A 16,959-nucleotide genomic window follows, 5' to 3' on the forward strand; every position below is an offset into this window, starting at 1 on the left:
GGAATATGCTGATACCTCAGACAAATGGCTGCAAAGCCATTGTTTTGCATTGTAGATAGTCCTAAATCTTAGCTCTTTGCCAAAAGATTACAAGAGCTCTATAAAGTCTTTTTTTTAATGGTTTTATCGAGGAAAATGTTTACATCAGCCTAGAACATTTGTCCTAACACTAGTTATTGTGAGCAATGTGTGCATAGATTTGATAAGCCATAAAATGTCATTTCAATTATGAAACAAAAAGCATAAAACGTGCTTTTCATGTAAGTGAATGCTTTGTGGAGTCCTAGATTGCCTTGTTTTTTTATTGCAATATGTTGTATTATTGTGTATACTTTAGTGTATTACATAGGCACTAAAATATGCATTTGCAGGGATATGTATTGGAGAGAATACACACTTTGCACAGAGGAGGGCTAGCAGGGGGTAAAAGGGCAAAAATAACCCCCAGGCCACTGTTATTTTCACAGTTTAGATGATAGCCAGTAGCAAGATGCACAAGCTTAAAGAATACAAAAGGAATTTGTTATTGTACAGGGTACTTATAAAGCTAATAAATTAATACCACCAGCACAATTTATGTACATATTTACCCGGTAATAGGAATAAGAAATGAGTATTCTGCTTTATCATAAATCACATAAACCTTTTTGCTGCATTCTCTGTAATCTTTTCAATGATCCCCCATAATCATGGATTTTTCCAAAAAGTAAGAGACGGAGAGACTTCTGCCTGTCTAGGAGAATCACTTGGTTTTATTGACCCATCTATGGTCAGCCTTAGTAATATGCTAGAAATATTTTTCATAATTTTTCGCATGATTTTCATAACCTTACCACCACTTTCCAAAATATTGGTTTGTAGCCAGTTATGCATACAGAGCTGGTCAGATATGCACCTGCACTTTTTCTCCAATACAAGTCTGTATGAGTTGGCTAGCTAAGTTTTAATTTTTTTTAGGCAAAATCAGTTACAAATCAGAACAAGAGAACTAAAAATATAAACGTCTTTATAGCTTAAAAAGTTGGGTATACAGGTAATCCTACCCAGCTTAAAAAAATTATTGGTTGAACACTACTTTATATGGCTAATGAGTAGTAGAGTAGCATATCTGCTATTGCTTTCATTGTTGCTGAACGAGGATGATTATCATCAAAGTGGTGAAACTGAAATTATGCCTTTACATATAAAAGATTTCTGCTGATTGAAACCTTTGTGATCATTTCCAGTGACACTAGAATGAATAGGCGTTGTACACACAACAGTTCAGTTCTATTGAGATGGCAGATGAAGGGCACAGAATATTACAGCAATCGTCCCCAATTGATTAGGGGTGTACCTTACATGTAGTAGATTTTTTGAAACAATCACAAACATTTGTTTTGGGTGACAATTATCTAGCATGCATAGCTTTGGAGCTCCTCTACACTCTACACATTGCTGTGCAGTCTAATGCAATGTATATAGTGTACAAGGACATCAGATGTTGCATAGAGGGCAAAGTCTTCCTACCAATGTGTTCCTACTAATGCTTTGCTCTGCAGTGCATTTTTGTAACGCACTACTGCATCCATTATTGTGTGCTACCCCATTCAATATAATGAATGTGATCAGCATCTCAAGTGAAAGCAGCACAGCATATCTCTAGTGTGGACCAGCCCTTATGGATGCACATTGAAAAGCCAAGGGACCTATAAACACTTTTATATATATATATATATATATATATAAATATATATATATATATTTATATATGAAAACCTTGGACCTGGGGTAATATATATATATATATATATGTATATATATAAAACTATGACATTTTCAGCATTTGCGAATTGGTACCTCTTAGACTGTTATCTCCGAGTAAGATATGAGGAACAAGTTAGTTATGGGTGGACAATAGCAGGGTGAATCACTGGTCAGCATCATAAATCTCTTGGGAACCCCATCACTCTTCTCTGATAGATTCTCAGTCTGGTGGATTAAAAAAGGCATGTTTGCTTGTTCCAAGACTAAATGAGACCTTATTGGCAGCGGCATCGGAAAATATAGAAGAAGCCGAGAACCACTGCGCATCCAGATCCTATCTAATTTATGCATTGTTTACTAATATAAATATAATTCATGTAATATCCATCCAGTATTATTTACAATTGACTGTTATTTTCTAGAATAAATTATTTATATTCTGCAAAACCATAGAATGCTGTTGTTTGTTCATTTGCTCTGAAAGTTTCTTTGCACCATGGTTTTTGCAGATAAATCTCATTGAAAATGCTAGCAGGGGGTATTGTTAATTTTGTTAATTGGTTCCTTTTTATCAAGTTTTAGCAATTTCTCTGCAACAATCACCTATGCAATTAAACATTCCACTGATACGTTATCCTATAGATTAGATAAGGAAGGTAAATAAGCAGAGCTCTATTGTGACTTAAAATCACCATCAAATCTTAACTCTCTTCCCATGGTTTGGAAAATTTAGGATAATAATTGATCCCACCAGGTTTCACCTTCAAAGAAAACCAAAAAATAGAAGCAAACATGTCTAATCTTTATTCTTTTGTTGTTTTTTGTATGAAGGTACCCAAAGAGATTAGTGTAGAACAACTTTTTACATTCAGATAAACACACCAGCATCATTTTCAAGATAATCTTGGGTTGAAAGTTCCCAGCAAATCTGTTATTATTACCACTATGGTCTATAAAAAAATGTTTTATAATCCATTCACTATTAGACACTTGTAAACTGGTACCTTTTTCATCGGTACTGGTCTATGCCACCTCTGGCTCTTAGAAATGAAATGCTCATGTATGCCTAATCTCAGTAAATGTCAAAAGTGCACATGCTGGGATAACTAAGCAAATCATTTACCTTAGAAAATGGGAAAATACGAAAATGGGAAAAGTTTACATACCACAAAAAAAAAAAAAGTTTAAAAAGCATAACAATTTGCAAATAGAACAAACAGAAAAGGGCAATTTACATACTTCCCTGCTTCAGGCCTATGACATGCGGTGAGGGAGAGTGGCCACATAGAGCTCCCAATTGCCTCTGACATTGGTTTGTTTATTATATGTCAATTTTGTAACATTTTCATATACTGAAATGTGTGTTGTTTTTAACAAAATTCTACTCTTTTATGTATCTAGTTTAAAATTATGTTGATCATTCAGTTCTGGGGATAATATTAGATGTTGCTTATCCAGGGTTGTTTCTTCTTTTTCTGTTGAATCCGTTGAGTTTCTAGAATGACTGGTCTTTCTCTTGTTTTCATGCTGCTGTTGTCTTTCTTGATATTTATGTTTACAGATAGTAAGATCATCTTTGAAGATAGAATGGTTGATGCTGGCTGCGTTTGCCCGTTTCTCTATCATCTCTGTGTCACAGGAGAGCCGAGCCTGTTTTATTTGCCTGAGGCAGCCGCTCTGGTTCTGACGGTTTTTGTACTAAATGATTTCCCCTCGTAGCAGCCAGTGTGGCAGAGTTGGTGAATTGTCTTGAGAATACTTGTTAAAATATGTAGTCTACGCTGATTAATAGCTTACGTTGGTCCAGAGTTTATACTGGTTCCTCGACTTGCTGGTTCATGGTTCGTACTGGTTTTCTTTTTATGGTTCCCTGCTACATTCAAGATTGAGTTACAGAATATTTCAACCTTTGTATTTAGTTCTTGCAGTTGCAAGGCGGATCACAAAATTGATCATCTTGAACTGTATTTATTCACTAAGACATACAAAGAAAATTGATTTTTTTTAGTTATACATCAAGCATTGATAGATTTTTATAAGTAAATGTTGTATGTGCAGTCAGCATTGCAGAAAAAATGAAGTTGATGGGAGAATGATCATGGCTAATTAGCTGTTTGCATGGGAGAGGCCCTGTGAAGTGTACAGACATAATATATATATATATATATATATATATATATATTACACTATAGAAGGTAAATTCTATGCAAGTCCTCACAAAGCACTATTTCCATATGGGACCATAAACACAATAAAGTCTGTACAAGCAACCCTTATCAAAATAGATAATACATTCTGTCTGCAAAGTATACTTCCTCACAATTTTATGTTCTGTGATAGTAAATGAATTTAACCCAAGAACTTGCTGACCTCTGTAGCTACGGACACCATGGAGCCATTCATTTTTAAAGTTTACAACTAATGCCTTGTACTGACACTCAATGTGTTCATCTTAAGATGGCCATTTGTGGATAAATCTAATTTTGTAAATGCACAATCTGAACCTGGCACAAGCATTTATTAAATATTAAATAGAGTTTGTTCTCTAATAAGCTCATGTTGGAAGATCTCCCCATTACACCCAAAGAGACAAAGAATTAATCAGAAGGAATAAAAATAATAAAGTTAAGGCTTAGAAGAAATTTTTCAAAACACTTGGGAAGTTACCTAAGATGATAACAAACTCACCATCCGTGAAAAATAATTGAATTGTTTGATTAATGGACATTCTTGCTACATGTGTGGTTAACATATGGGAATCGCGTATTTCATTTTGCAGAAATGTGTTGTGTAGCTATACGTGAATGCTAGCTTGTATTTTATTTTGTGTTCTAAGCAGTTTAGCAGGGACTTGCAGATCAGCTCATCTAGTTTAGCTTCATATTTAAAAACCAAAATAGACACAGAGTTAACACAGCAGTGAATGTCCAGCAAAAGTGGCTGCTTTTCCCATCTAGATTGGTCAGCTGGATGTGTTTGGTGCCTCTTCATGACATCCACAGGAATTATCACTTCATTTTACTGCAATCTGCTGGGTTTTACAACAATCTTCCCATCTTTTGGGGTACCTTTATACAATACAAAGTGCCTCAGGCTCCTGTGGGACTTCTAATTAATGATAACCTGCTTTCTCATTAGAATTAGTCTATTCTACAAATTAACTGGCTCTCCACTGTGTCTTCGGGGTCACAAGCAATGCACTATAACCTATGACCCCGTGCATTAATCAAACCACCAAGTTGTGCTCTGCTGAGCATGCCCTCTTAACAAATGATTTTGGGAAATTGAGTTAAGAAAGGAAATTGACAACCATCTTATATTTTAAGGACTGTGCCTGGTGAGGGTGAGGTGCAGAACAGTCAGGGCTTAGCTAGAACGTGGCTCTGTTTCATCACTCATAAAGAATTTAGCACCGGGTCATACTCCAGGTCCAAGGTTACTTCCATATCTGTCATCACTGCTGGCTGATGATAAATTATATGACTGAACTATAATTATACAGCGTTTAATAAAATCACCTACTGAATTTTACTGTCACGGACTAATATAAAAACATCCTTCAGTATTTATATCTCTAGTCATTCAATAATTGCATGAAATCCCTATTTTTTTGAGTTGCTGCAGAACAGTTAAAGTCACAATTTGGTATGTTGTGAGAATCAGGGCTCTTAAAGTTTTATTATTTATGTACTTTATATAGCATTTAGGGATAGGGTAGTGTCACAAGGTCTGCAGAATGGCATTTCCCAAAAAGTGGCATTTATACCCAAATAGCAGAGAACATATATATATATATATATATATATATATATATAAATATATATATATATATATATATATATATATAAAAGGTTTAATTGCAGTTGTACATTGCCCAGCCAAATTACTTTCAGTTGACCAAGCTTCTCAAAATAGAAAACACAGGCAGTGCAAAGGTTGTACATATTTCCACTTATCATAAGAAGTCTATGAACAATTTAGACAGTGGGTGCATTTTTAAAGATTTAATTATTTGGCACCTAAATATACAACCTTTAAATGCAAAAAAGTGCTAATAATGAATGTTTAATATGTACATAAAAGACATGTATAAAAAAACTTTCCTAGAATACTTAATATTTTATTTGTAAAGATCAGGAGATATTAAATAGTTGTAGGTATTTTGTATGTTTCTCTTTGCACCATGCATAAACTAAACTACCTCTAGAAGCAAGTGAAAATCTTCACTTGACAATCTACCATTATAAAAATATAAAAAGGAAGGAAAGGAGTTTGCAAATTGTACAAGGGAAATGACCCTAAATTGGGATGACATTTTACCTTTTTTAAGTGACATCTTTACCAGAAGCAAATTAGAGGTGCAGCTGGCTTTGGAATCACTTTTGATTAGCAGTGAAAATTCACAATTCACATATTCATAGAGAAGGACTTTCTATACATTTGTCAGGTTGGTACCGGTTACAGAGAAGAATTGTCTCTGGCGACAGTACATACCCATTAGCCTTTTAATGTCTACTGAAGGTTTAGCAAATTTGGATAAGCTCCATATGATTTCCTATCTTCTATAAGCCACTGACAGACAGAAGCTCATTTTTTAAGCACAAAATCACTCATAATTGTTTCCTACAAATCCATTCAGAGGTTTCGAAATAAAAAGGTGCATTTTGTATCTGTCGAAAAATGCAGCACGAAAAATAATGAGAGGAAAACGCATAAAAACAGCAACAGATCTGAGTGCCAGAAAAAAATCTGTAAGTGTGAGTGATATAGAGGTCCTTGTTTATTATAGAAGACATTTCAATGCAGTAATCATAAATACTGTGAAGGTTGTGCTCTACTGAAATATGGCCTACATACTGTTGATTGTTTTGTGTTATGTGATTTGTCTGACACCCATTACATTCTGGGTAATGGCAGCTATTTGTTGCTGTGCGCAGCAGGCTCCTTTCACAAAGGGAAATAGACAGCAATAAAAACCATACTCAGAATTTCATTCTGAAAGTAGCTTCACATCCTATAGTTTGTGCAAGTGTGATAACAGTGTTCCATATTGTCTGTTGTCAGACTCAAACACTCATTGAGACTTTTAGATCTGGCAGAAAGCTGTGCCAGTAAAGAAGAAAGTTTAGACACAAGTGTGGTTGGGAGCAAAGCACGGTTTTACGACTTTTCAGGTAGTTCTCTGATTGGGAATTCTTTTCAGTAGGTGACCTGTGAGAGAAATTCAGAGGCCACTACAAACTGAAATGCTAGATTTGTGATGCCATTTTGCTGCTCTGTCTTTTTTTAGTTTTAGAGTCACTGATCTGGAAGGAGTAGGGTTGGTGTTGGCAGGGTTTGTGCTGCAAATGCATTTGAAGATGATTTTGAGATAATATCTAGTTGCATGTGCATTTGACCTCCTTCTGACCTGCTTTTGTTGTATGTTGCAAGCAAAATCTAAAGGCCTGCTTAGTACACTGTTGCAAAACTTTTTTTTCCACCAGAAAATGTCCATAATGGTAAGCTGGCTATTATAGGATATCCCCTAAAATCCCGTGTGCTGACCCAGACATTGCCAAATACATATGAAAAAAGTATGCAAAAAAAAGTATGGTAAAGTCTTGGCCTTCACCAACAAATGGCTGAAAGATGGAGTTTTTAGATTTCTTTGATGCCCCGAACTTCTTCAGTAGGGGTTGTTGTTCCCCACACAATTATAAACATGCCAAGCTGGATCTAATGCAGTCTTTTTTTTGGTTATGGTCGTTCAGTTTGAAAAATAAAATTTAACAAGGCCCTGGCTTATCTCCATTATATTTCCTTTCATACTTCCATAAAATGTTGTATTTCTGTTGGTCGAATTAAAAAATTTTATTTTTATTACAATGTTAGTGGTGGATGACGAACCCTTGTGAGGATCTTACATAGTCCACATAGGCCACTGTTCAATTTATGTTTGACATCCGTGATGTAAAGAGAGATTTTATTGCGCAGTTATTTCTTCTCAATTTGAAAACTTTTCAGTTCCTTAATTGCATTAATGGAAATCTCTGGGCTAAACAAAAATATTTCATTTGTTTCCAATGCTTAAACATTTAATGCATAAACATTTTAGATCTACGACTGTGCATACTAGTTAGTATTGTAAAACAGACAAATAACATGTCTGTATCCCTTCCCTTGAGGACCATTGGGAATCAATTATAAACATGCTGTTTGTGCGCCCACCACCATCATTACAGCCATGACGTGCTGGGAATAAAGGGTGGCTACACTTAGCTCCTAATATTTGCTTCTTCTACTTGTATATAACATTTAGTAGATTGTGTTTTCTAGCAGAAAACCTTGCTGTTTTTCTGAAGTTGCATTCGGTAGTTTTGCTTTTACTGTATCCCTCTTCTAAAGCTGGCAAATTTTTGTTTTGTCTTCTCAAATGAAGATTTTCATTAAAAACATCAGGACGTAATTATGTTCGCTTTAGTATCAATAGCCTGGTGAGTCTGTAAACATAATTACTTAATAGGGCTAATTATAATTGTATTTTTTTATTTAGAAAGTAGTATGCAGAAAGTAAATTAGGAAAAACATATTATTTACATCGCCTATAGCTAATGATTTAATGTTATTACTTCTCCTTTTGCACGTTGAGTAAACAAATTACATAAGTTGCAGAAAATTAAACTCATTTTAGTACTATGCTGGATCCTGCACACTTTAATTGTTAGAATGTGCTTTGTCATTTCTGGTGCACCAGCAGAAATCAAATAAAATATCAATTCATATGCATTTTGAAAGTGCCTAAAAAACAAAGCTACAACTTGGTGACTTTTTATGTGTGTTTGCATGTGTAAGGGTAATAGGAGGGGACGTATTTTACTTCCCATTACTTCCTTTTAATGAACATGCTTATGAACAAAGGAGGTGCAAGAAAAGTACCCTAGTGTTCCAGGACTAATGTTTAAATATTATGATAGAGGTATTGCCTGGAGAGTTGGTAAATCTTTCTCACCCCCACCAAAACTATATAAAAATATTGCTAAAGTTCCACCTATTACAGGTAAATGTTTCGTTTTAGCCTATTATTTTTTTAAGCTTCAACTCATTTTTGACCTTCTTTGACATGGATTAGGTAATACAGTAAAATGAAACCACATGCAATAGAGATCCTCACACTAGATGGTTGTAATGTACTAGACAGCTATAGTCTTGCCAAGTATGCTTGTTGGAAAATCCAGTCATTTGTACTATGCAGCACAGATGTGGGCTTTGGTTTATTACCTGGGGTTTGGATAGAAGGGTATAAAATACCATTGTACTGTATTCATGTTCCAGTTATACACAATCGACAATGATGTGTAAAAGGCAGGGTTAAATATTGGTTTGTTTATTGAACTTGGTTGATTTCAAATTTCTAGTAAATTATGTTTGACTTTGTTTTGATACGTAACATAGTTTCAGACAATTATTATAGGATTCTGACTTTGTGATATGAAGGACTTCTATCAGAAAGTTCCTAGGACAAGCTCTAAAAAAGTGTCTAATGTTAACAGGGCGTTTTAAAGAATGCCAGATTGTGGTAGCATTATTTATTAGAAGTACATTGCAGTGACAAGTGTTCTATTTTTTTTCAGGACTAACTCCACCAACAACACCACCTCACAAAGCCAACCAAGATAACCCATTCAGGACTTCTCCCAAGCTGAAATCTTCTTGCAAGCCTGTTGTGCCCCCAGCTAAGAAATCTCGTTACATTGAGTCTTCCGCAATTCAAGTTATTAACGCTAAAAAAGGTCCCGAACAATCTGAACTGTATGCACAGCTAAGCAAAACCTCCATGGTCATTGGACAAGAGGAGAAAAAAGTGAAGAGACCTAGTTTACGGCTTTTTGGGGACCATGACTACTGTCAGTTTATGAATTCAAAATCAGAAATACGTGTAAGTTTAACACAAGAATTACAGGCCTCAAGACAACTTGAATGTAAGGATTCTCTGCCTGGGAAAAAATTACAGGTCCGTTCAACTAAAGAACGAGAGAGGAGCCTGAAGGACAGTTTTGAGGTGGCAATGTCAAGTCCTCAGAATGGCAATAGGAAGCCACTGCAAGACCAAGAGATCCGTGCAGAACTCAATAAGCACTTTGGTGACCCAACACAAGCAGTCTATGAGGAAGAGAACAAAAACGGTGATGCAAGGAGCAATGATTACACTGATGATCAATTCTCTAGACTACCTATGTTTTTAACCTCTGGACTGGGTATGGATAATTTGTTTGATGAAAGCGAAGATGAAAACGATAAACTGTGCTATTCCTGGGATGGAATACAATCCTATTCATTGTTTGATGTATCACCTTCCTGCTCAACTTTCAATTCGCCAAGCAGATATTCCGTTTCCCCACCTACATCCCTTTTTTCTCAAAGGATATGTTCTCGGTCGAGATCTAGATCTTATTCTCAAAACAGATCATGTTCTCAGTCTCCATATTCACGTTCAAGATCAAGATCTCCATCTAGCAGATCTTCTTCAGGGTAAGTAAAATGAATGCTATGATTCCTGGTTGGTTTCTGTATTGCATTAAAAGTTCTCTGTAATGTGTCCTGTACTTACCTTTTGGCATTGTGACTTTAAAGTGAGTATTACAAAATCAGAACAATGCCTTAGATTTAATTCATTAAAGCCCTTCTGACGTGCCATTTCATATAGAGCAAAGACAAATACCTTGAACTTTAGATTATGGGGACCTTGTGATTTTCTTCTATTCTTTCTCACTAAAGACAACATGATTGTTTGTGTACTCAGGACTGTCAAATGGGATTGGTGAGAAAGTCCTAATTCCTTGTTTTTCTATGTCAACCAGAGAGAATGGCAGGAAAAAAGGGAAGATAAAGATACCCTGCTTTTGGTACTGCCATTGAAGTAAAGCTCCTGTATAGGCAAATCACAGGTTCACTTTTAACTCTGTGAATAGATAATCAAATAAATATAACTGTAATATTTTTAATGTCACAATTGTGTAAATCATTAGGCTTCAGAACTGGGTCAGTTACTAATAGGAAGTATTGTTGTTACAATAGGAAGGTTGGTCTCTCGGTGCAGGATCTACTTATATTACACACAAATGGCATACTTCAGTTAATCCTCAGCTACAGGCTGGGAAGAGAAAGGACTGGGTTATGTTGTATTATGAACTTGTCTTGTAGTTTGCGTTTGAGAAATCATTATTAACACATTTGATAAATAAAATGAAAAACATACTTTGTAGCTGAAATTCAGCTGCTGGCATTTCAATAACAAAGAGTTGTGTTTCTAAAGGATTTAGATGACCCCTTAACTACATTCCAAAAAAAAGTTTTTAAAAGCTGCATTTGACTAAAAAAAATCCAATGACTTCTAGTCTTATCAGCAGTTTCTATTCGTTTTTTTATTGCTTTTAACTTTGGTGGTGATTTCCTAAAATATCCCGAAGAAAGTAAACTAAAAGTAAAGTTTATTACAACAAAGTTGATCACCAGAATCAGTAGAAAATGTTATCTCATAAAATACCCCTAGAAGACTGCACAAAGTTTTCAGGTTCTAGCGAAATGTAACATACTTGCTATCATAAGAAGAAGAGGGAGAACATCTGGCTGGTTGACCATTATATACAGTAATCCATGGAGTGGATTCCACCCAAGACTTTATTGTCAAAAATAATACTTAAAATGACTCGGTCACAAAAATATTACTCTACAATGATGTAGCCGTTGCATAAAAGGCATTGGATACTCACCATTCATTCTATGTACTATGTACTATGGAGGAGCAGTGTTGGCAACCTAGAATATGGAATTTGTAAGAAATATAGAGCACTTTCCTCTTCTTTATAACTTGAGGTGGGAGGTTGGGGGTTATTTTATCCACAGTGAAAACTAGGAACAATGTTGACTAAAAGAAGTTACGCATAGGCAAATGTTAACAGCTCACAAGATTTCAGGCAGGTTGAGCAGGTATTTTTTGTGCTTATTTAAAGATACTGCTCATTTTCAGTGGGGAATAGTATAATCAAGAGTAACTCAATGTACCAAGACAGAGTTTCTCTTTGACCTTATCTTCACTGGCTTTGAGCCTCAGGTTTCGAAACAAGGAAAATGGAGCATGCTTCTGTTTCAGAATGCCATAGGGCAACTCATGGGAATGCGGCTTTGGGAGGGCAATGCAGAATTCTGCATTAAATATTAAATATTCTTGAACCAAGAAAACTGCTCAGTTGCTTCCAGTGGAAAACTATGGGCATGCATTTCAGAGAATTCCAAAAACCATTGGTTTGAAACCAATGGAGACTAGTCTTTACATACATTCTGGTACATTGCTCATTATCCTAGATCTGTGAACTTGTTATATAAGTGCTGGACTAAACAAATTAGGTGAATTTGGACAGCATAAGAAATACAAAGAAGCCTTGTCTATCGATGTAGCATTCATCATAAAGATGTGTGAAGGTATTTATCAAAATCTCACAATCCCTGAAGTAGTATAGACCTTTAATTATTAACCCATGTGATAAAATTCTGTGGGCCAAAGATGTATTGCCTTCAGAACTGTGTCACTTATTATTATAAATAGCCCTAGCAGTGTTTGGAAAAGCATAAGAATGTGACTGATACAGTAAATGGAATGCACATGGGTTTATGAATTGAAATGTACATGATAACAGAAACAATGCATTCTGTTTAAGCAGTCAATGGTATTGATGTCTAACACACTTTACCCCCTATATATTTACAAAAAGTAAGATGCACTACAAAATAGTCATAATATAGGTCATCTAAAGGTATACTAAGGTCCGTCACAGCAGAACATGTCATGTATGGGTCATGGATGGTCAGGACGCTACAAGGAAAGGTCTAGATGATGCTGGATGCCCATTATCCAGGAAATGAGATTGTATTTATTTTACATGTGCCAGATTGTATTGCACATTGCAAGAAGCTCACAGTGTGCAGTGAAATCAAACATAATATTCAGTACAAGAGGAAAGAGAGAGGAGCTTGTATAACTGTGCTGGACTGAAGGGAAGGCTGGAGTTCAGCTTTAATTAAATACTTCTATTGATCCAAGCAGGATTGTTAATTCTTCTCTGAAATGTCAGCACTAGAGTCTCCTCAGATTCTGTGAAATAAGAAGAAAAAAGCTACAGCATGTTTTATTTGATTTTAGATCAGCAGAGAGTTTTCCCTTGGTATAGAGAAGGAAGTCTTAAGGAAATTTGACTAAAGGGGACACAAAAACAAGTACACATTTTTGAAGTGGTAAAGGTTAGAATTATTGATATTTATTGCGTTCCATTAAAACTTCTACCCTTATTTCTGTGGGTAACACAGGGTCAGGGAAATGAGGGGAAATCTCACCAGTAGGGCAACACAAAGAAACGGAATCCTGGCAGAAATTGTAACTTCTCACTTTATTCAGAACTAATGGGATACAGTTTTGACTAGAGACTGATAATTGTAGCTGTCATTGCAAATAAAAAGTGTTGTATATTATGTGTGCACCATGCCTAATATAACATTTTGTAGTATGAGGGGTAATTAGAGACATGACATTTCCTGAGTGGATTAGTGAATTATCAGAATTGGTCACTTTTGAGTTCTGTTTGAGAACTGCAAGAGAAAGGACAAAAAGAAGAAGTGCAGAGAAGGTTTCAGCTTCAAACTAAAGCAACAAAAATCCACAAAATTAATTTCTCTACTCAAAAGTATATTCTAATTTTGAGCAATTTTAATTAAGTTTTTTGGACCTGCCTCTTTATGTTTGTTACTTTTTATCCAAAATAAATGTAGAGGGTCTAACCACATTGTCTAGGATAAATGCCTATGTCCTAATGAATGGGAGTGGCCAGTCCCATTTATTTGGGATCAAACATTTACCCCTAGGATTAGCTAGGGTCTGGGTTGTTCTTTGGGTTAAATCTGACTGGTGACTTTGTCCAACACTAAACTTTTTCCCGAATTATAAAGCCTAGTGGATATTAAAATTTAGATACATCCTCAATTCTGCTTTTCTCCTAGAGACTGGAAATCTGTGTCTGACCCTCTAAAATTCTGTTTATTCTTCTTTTCAAAAGGTCATGCTGCTGCTATGAAACTGATCAATGTAGACCCAACAGTTCTCCTGTCTGTGCACGATCAAGGTCAAGATCACCTTACAGTCGTAGGCCCAGGTAGGAAACACCACTACCTCTGTCTATTGATAAGCTTAAGACAGCATGACCATAAAATATTTATAAAGGTGCATGTCATTGATCCATAGTGATACGTGGCATGTAATGGTGATCACCATCAGTGCACTGTAAGGCACTGTGTATTGCCCTACTTCTTATTTCCAGCCATTTCTGCTGATCTGTATTTTACTAAACAAGGATCAAACCAGTGCATCTGTAAAGCAAAACTGCATCAATCCAAAAAGGGTTATAGACCCACTCCAGTCAACATGATTTCTATTTATACTGGTGACATAGCATAGCCATAATGTATTCCTAAATCAACCCTTTCTATTGAAGAAAAATAACTAAACAATAAAGTCTCCATTATAACAATGATCAGGGAGTCTTGACTATAAATTAGGAGAAACAGTTATGCTACCAAAATGCAAAATTCCTGTTTTTCTGCCATCTAATAGGCAAAAGTAGTTTCAGAAGCACATAGTATAACTGGGTATTAAGGCATTAAAGTAAAGATAACAGAGATCGGAACATCTGATTGCCTCATGGAATCAGGAAGGATTTTTTTTTCCCCTGTTGAAGCGTTGAAGTGTACCAGGGTTTTTTTGCCTTCCCCTGGACCAACTATGTCTTATAAGGTTTTATATCTGGGATATGTTTATTTCCCTAGTGGTTGAACTTGATGGACTCACGTCTTTTTTCAACCTTAACCTACTATGTAACTATGTAATAGCATCCTTTAGAGGAAGAACTTTTACTGTGTCATGTGATGGACTTTAAATTACTGGCCACCCAATGCAAGGAAAGGAGGTAAAAGTGTTTATTGGTTGTAATAAAGTATTAATATTTCTTACAGATATGACAGTTATGAGGAATACCAACATGAGCGGCTGAAGAGGGAGGAATACCGCAAGGAGTATGAGAAACGTGAATCAGAGCGAGCCAAACAAAGGGAACGGCAAAGGCAAAAAGCAGTTGTAAGTAAATGACAAAACTTTTGTGAAGTGAGGCAATGTTAGGTCTATGCTTGGCCACTTCTCATCCATCTCCTGCACTCTACTGTTGGCCAGTAAAGCCTTCCATCACATTGAGTTTCCAGGGCACATGCAAGTGATGAGCTCATTGTTTGCATAATAAGGCTCCTCTGACTTTGGAGCTCCCTATACCTGCCTTCCTCAACCCTTTTACCCATGAGGAATCTCTGAAATAATTTCAGGCCTTGGTCAACACCTACTAAAACCATCAAGTTCAGTAAAAAAATATACCCTGCCACCCTTACAGATAAGAAAAAAAAAACATTGTATCAACCTGCTTAAGCTACCAAGTTGCATTGGCCCCATAGTAGGTGGTTACCACCAATGAGAGGTCAATTAGCCAAAGCTCAAGGAACCCCTGGCAACCTGTAAAGGAACTTTGGGGTTTTAGGGCACCCCGGTTGAGAATGGTTGCCCTAGACAATCTAAATAGAACAGAACAAAAGAATAGAACAATTTAATTAGTGTATTACTAGGTGCCTAATCTTATTTCTGTGGTTGTCATTGGCTTTGGTTCTGTGGTTGAATTAGCTTTAGTTGACTTCAGATTTTCCTTCAATCTCTTTGGCTTATTATATAAACCCATTTGTAATTTATGTTTACTAGTCCCTTCATTTATATTGCTGTCTGTGATCACATAGTGGTAAAATATGGCATGCCATTGTGCATGTGTTTAATGTGAATACACGGATAAACGCCTTCTGAATATAAACAGTACTATGGCTGATGAATACTAAGGCTGAACTCTGTGCAGTCGAAGTAATATTAATTCAGTATTCTGTTAAGTCCATACACTGCACAGAGGTTCAAGGCCACAGAGGGTGACATATGTGTCTGAGCAGGTGCTGAAGGACAGTGCTATAAAACATATGCATGGTATAGATTTCCATGAGTTGCTTTGAAGTGATGGCTTCATAACTCACCCAGGGTCAATACCGATAAATCACTGGCTTGCTGTTTATTACAGAGAAGACTTTAGGTAGCAATGAGGTCACTGAGTGTCAGTGCAGGCAAATAGCAAGAATTTTATCAATGGCTCTGATTTTATTATTATCTTCTAAACAATGGTGGGCTCATTGAAAGACAGATAAATGTATTATAAAGGGTGTTCATATAGCCAGCTAAATACAGTTACCGGGAAAAAAGAAGAGAAATGTTATGAATTCCATCCTGGTCCTGAGACCAGTAAAAGAGGTGAGCCATTAATGGCCAGATGACAAGATCTCCTGTGACTTTATAATAACTCTGGCTAGGGCTCCAAAGGCAATTTTTAATCTTGCAACTGCTCGATTAAAATCTCATGCAATCAATTGCTGCAGTGCTTGCATCACTTTAGTTTTTATGAGTGCTCCCACACAACAGTTATGCAATTACTTTGCTGGCCGATCGATGTTTCACAATCGCACAATGCATGTTTTATCAAAGAATCTCATTAACCTATTAATGTCCTCCATAGATTTGATGGCAAGTTGAAGGTTTGTCACTCAACAAGATTTCTGAGTGTTTTCTTTCCTATTTGAAGTATACCTCTGAGATAAGACTTGCCACTTAGCAATCCTCTGCGGTGACATATGCTAAGGGTATTTTCTCAGAGAGATTTTTTTTTTGTCTGAAATTAGATACCATCCATATAACCCAATCCTACTGATGGCTATATATGGCAAGGGTTTAAAAATGTAACCACCTTCAATTAATCTATAGTTGGTTCAAATGAATGACAATGCAGTGTGGTTCTTTTGTTAAGATTTGTTTGGGTAACACACAGTAAAATATGAACTTTAAAAATAAAAATATGCAAGTTAAACACATAGAGCAGCACAATAGAGAGCAGCAATCAATCATTGACTCAAGTCTTATAAAACAGCAATGCTCAACTCATGGACCTGGGTCTAGGATGAAAGAGTAATGTTGGCCATTAGACCCGAAATAAACTCTGATAATTTATTCATTTGTACATGTTGGGACTCTTTGAACATATTAATATGTGGATTACCATA

General features: G+C 36.0%; 1 protein-coding gene across 2 annotated transcripts in view; it reads left to right on the top strand.

The window, feature by feature from the left end:
- PPARGC1A (PPARG coactivator 1 alpha) overlaps positions 1-16,959 on the top strand; it is an 808,090-nt gene that overhangs the window by 780,932 nt on the left and 10,199 nt on the right. For both annotated transcript variants that reach the window (XM_072406385.1, XM_072406386.1), the window contains 3 exons: positions 9,360-10,257; positions 13,833-13,928; positions 14,785-14,905. In XM_072406385.1, coding sequence (XP_072262486.1) covers positions 9,360-10,257; positions 13,833-13,928; positions 14,785-14,905 — 1,115 coding nt within the window. The remainder of the gene's footprint in view (positions 1-9,359; positions 10,258-13,832; positions 13,929-14,784; positions 14,906-16,959) is intronic.

The sequence above is a fragment of the Pyxicephalus adspersus genome, chromosome 3 (genome assembly GCF_032062135.1).
Source record: "Pyxicephalus adspersus chromosome 3, UCB_Pads_2.0, whole genome shotgun sequence".
Taxonomy (NCBI): domain Eukaryota; kingdom Metazoa; phylum Chordata; class Amphibia; order Anura; family Pyxicephalidae; genus Pyxicephalus; species Pyxicephalus adspersus.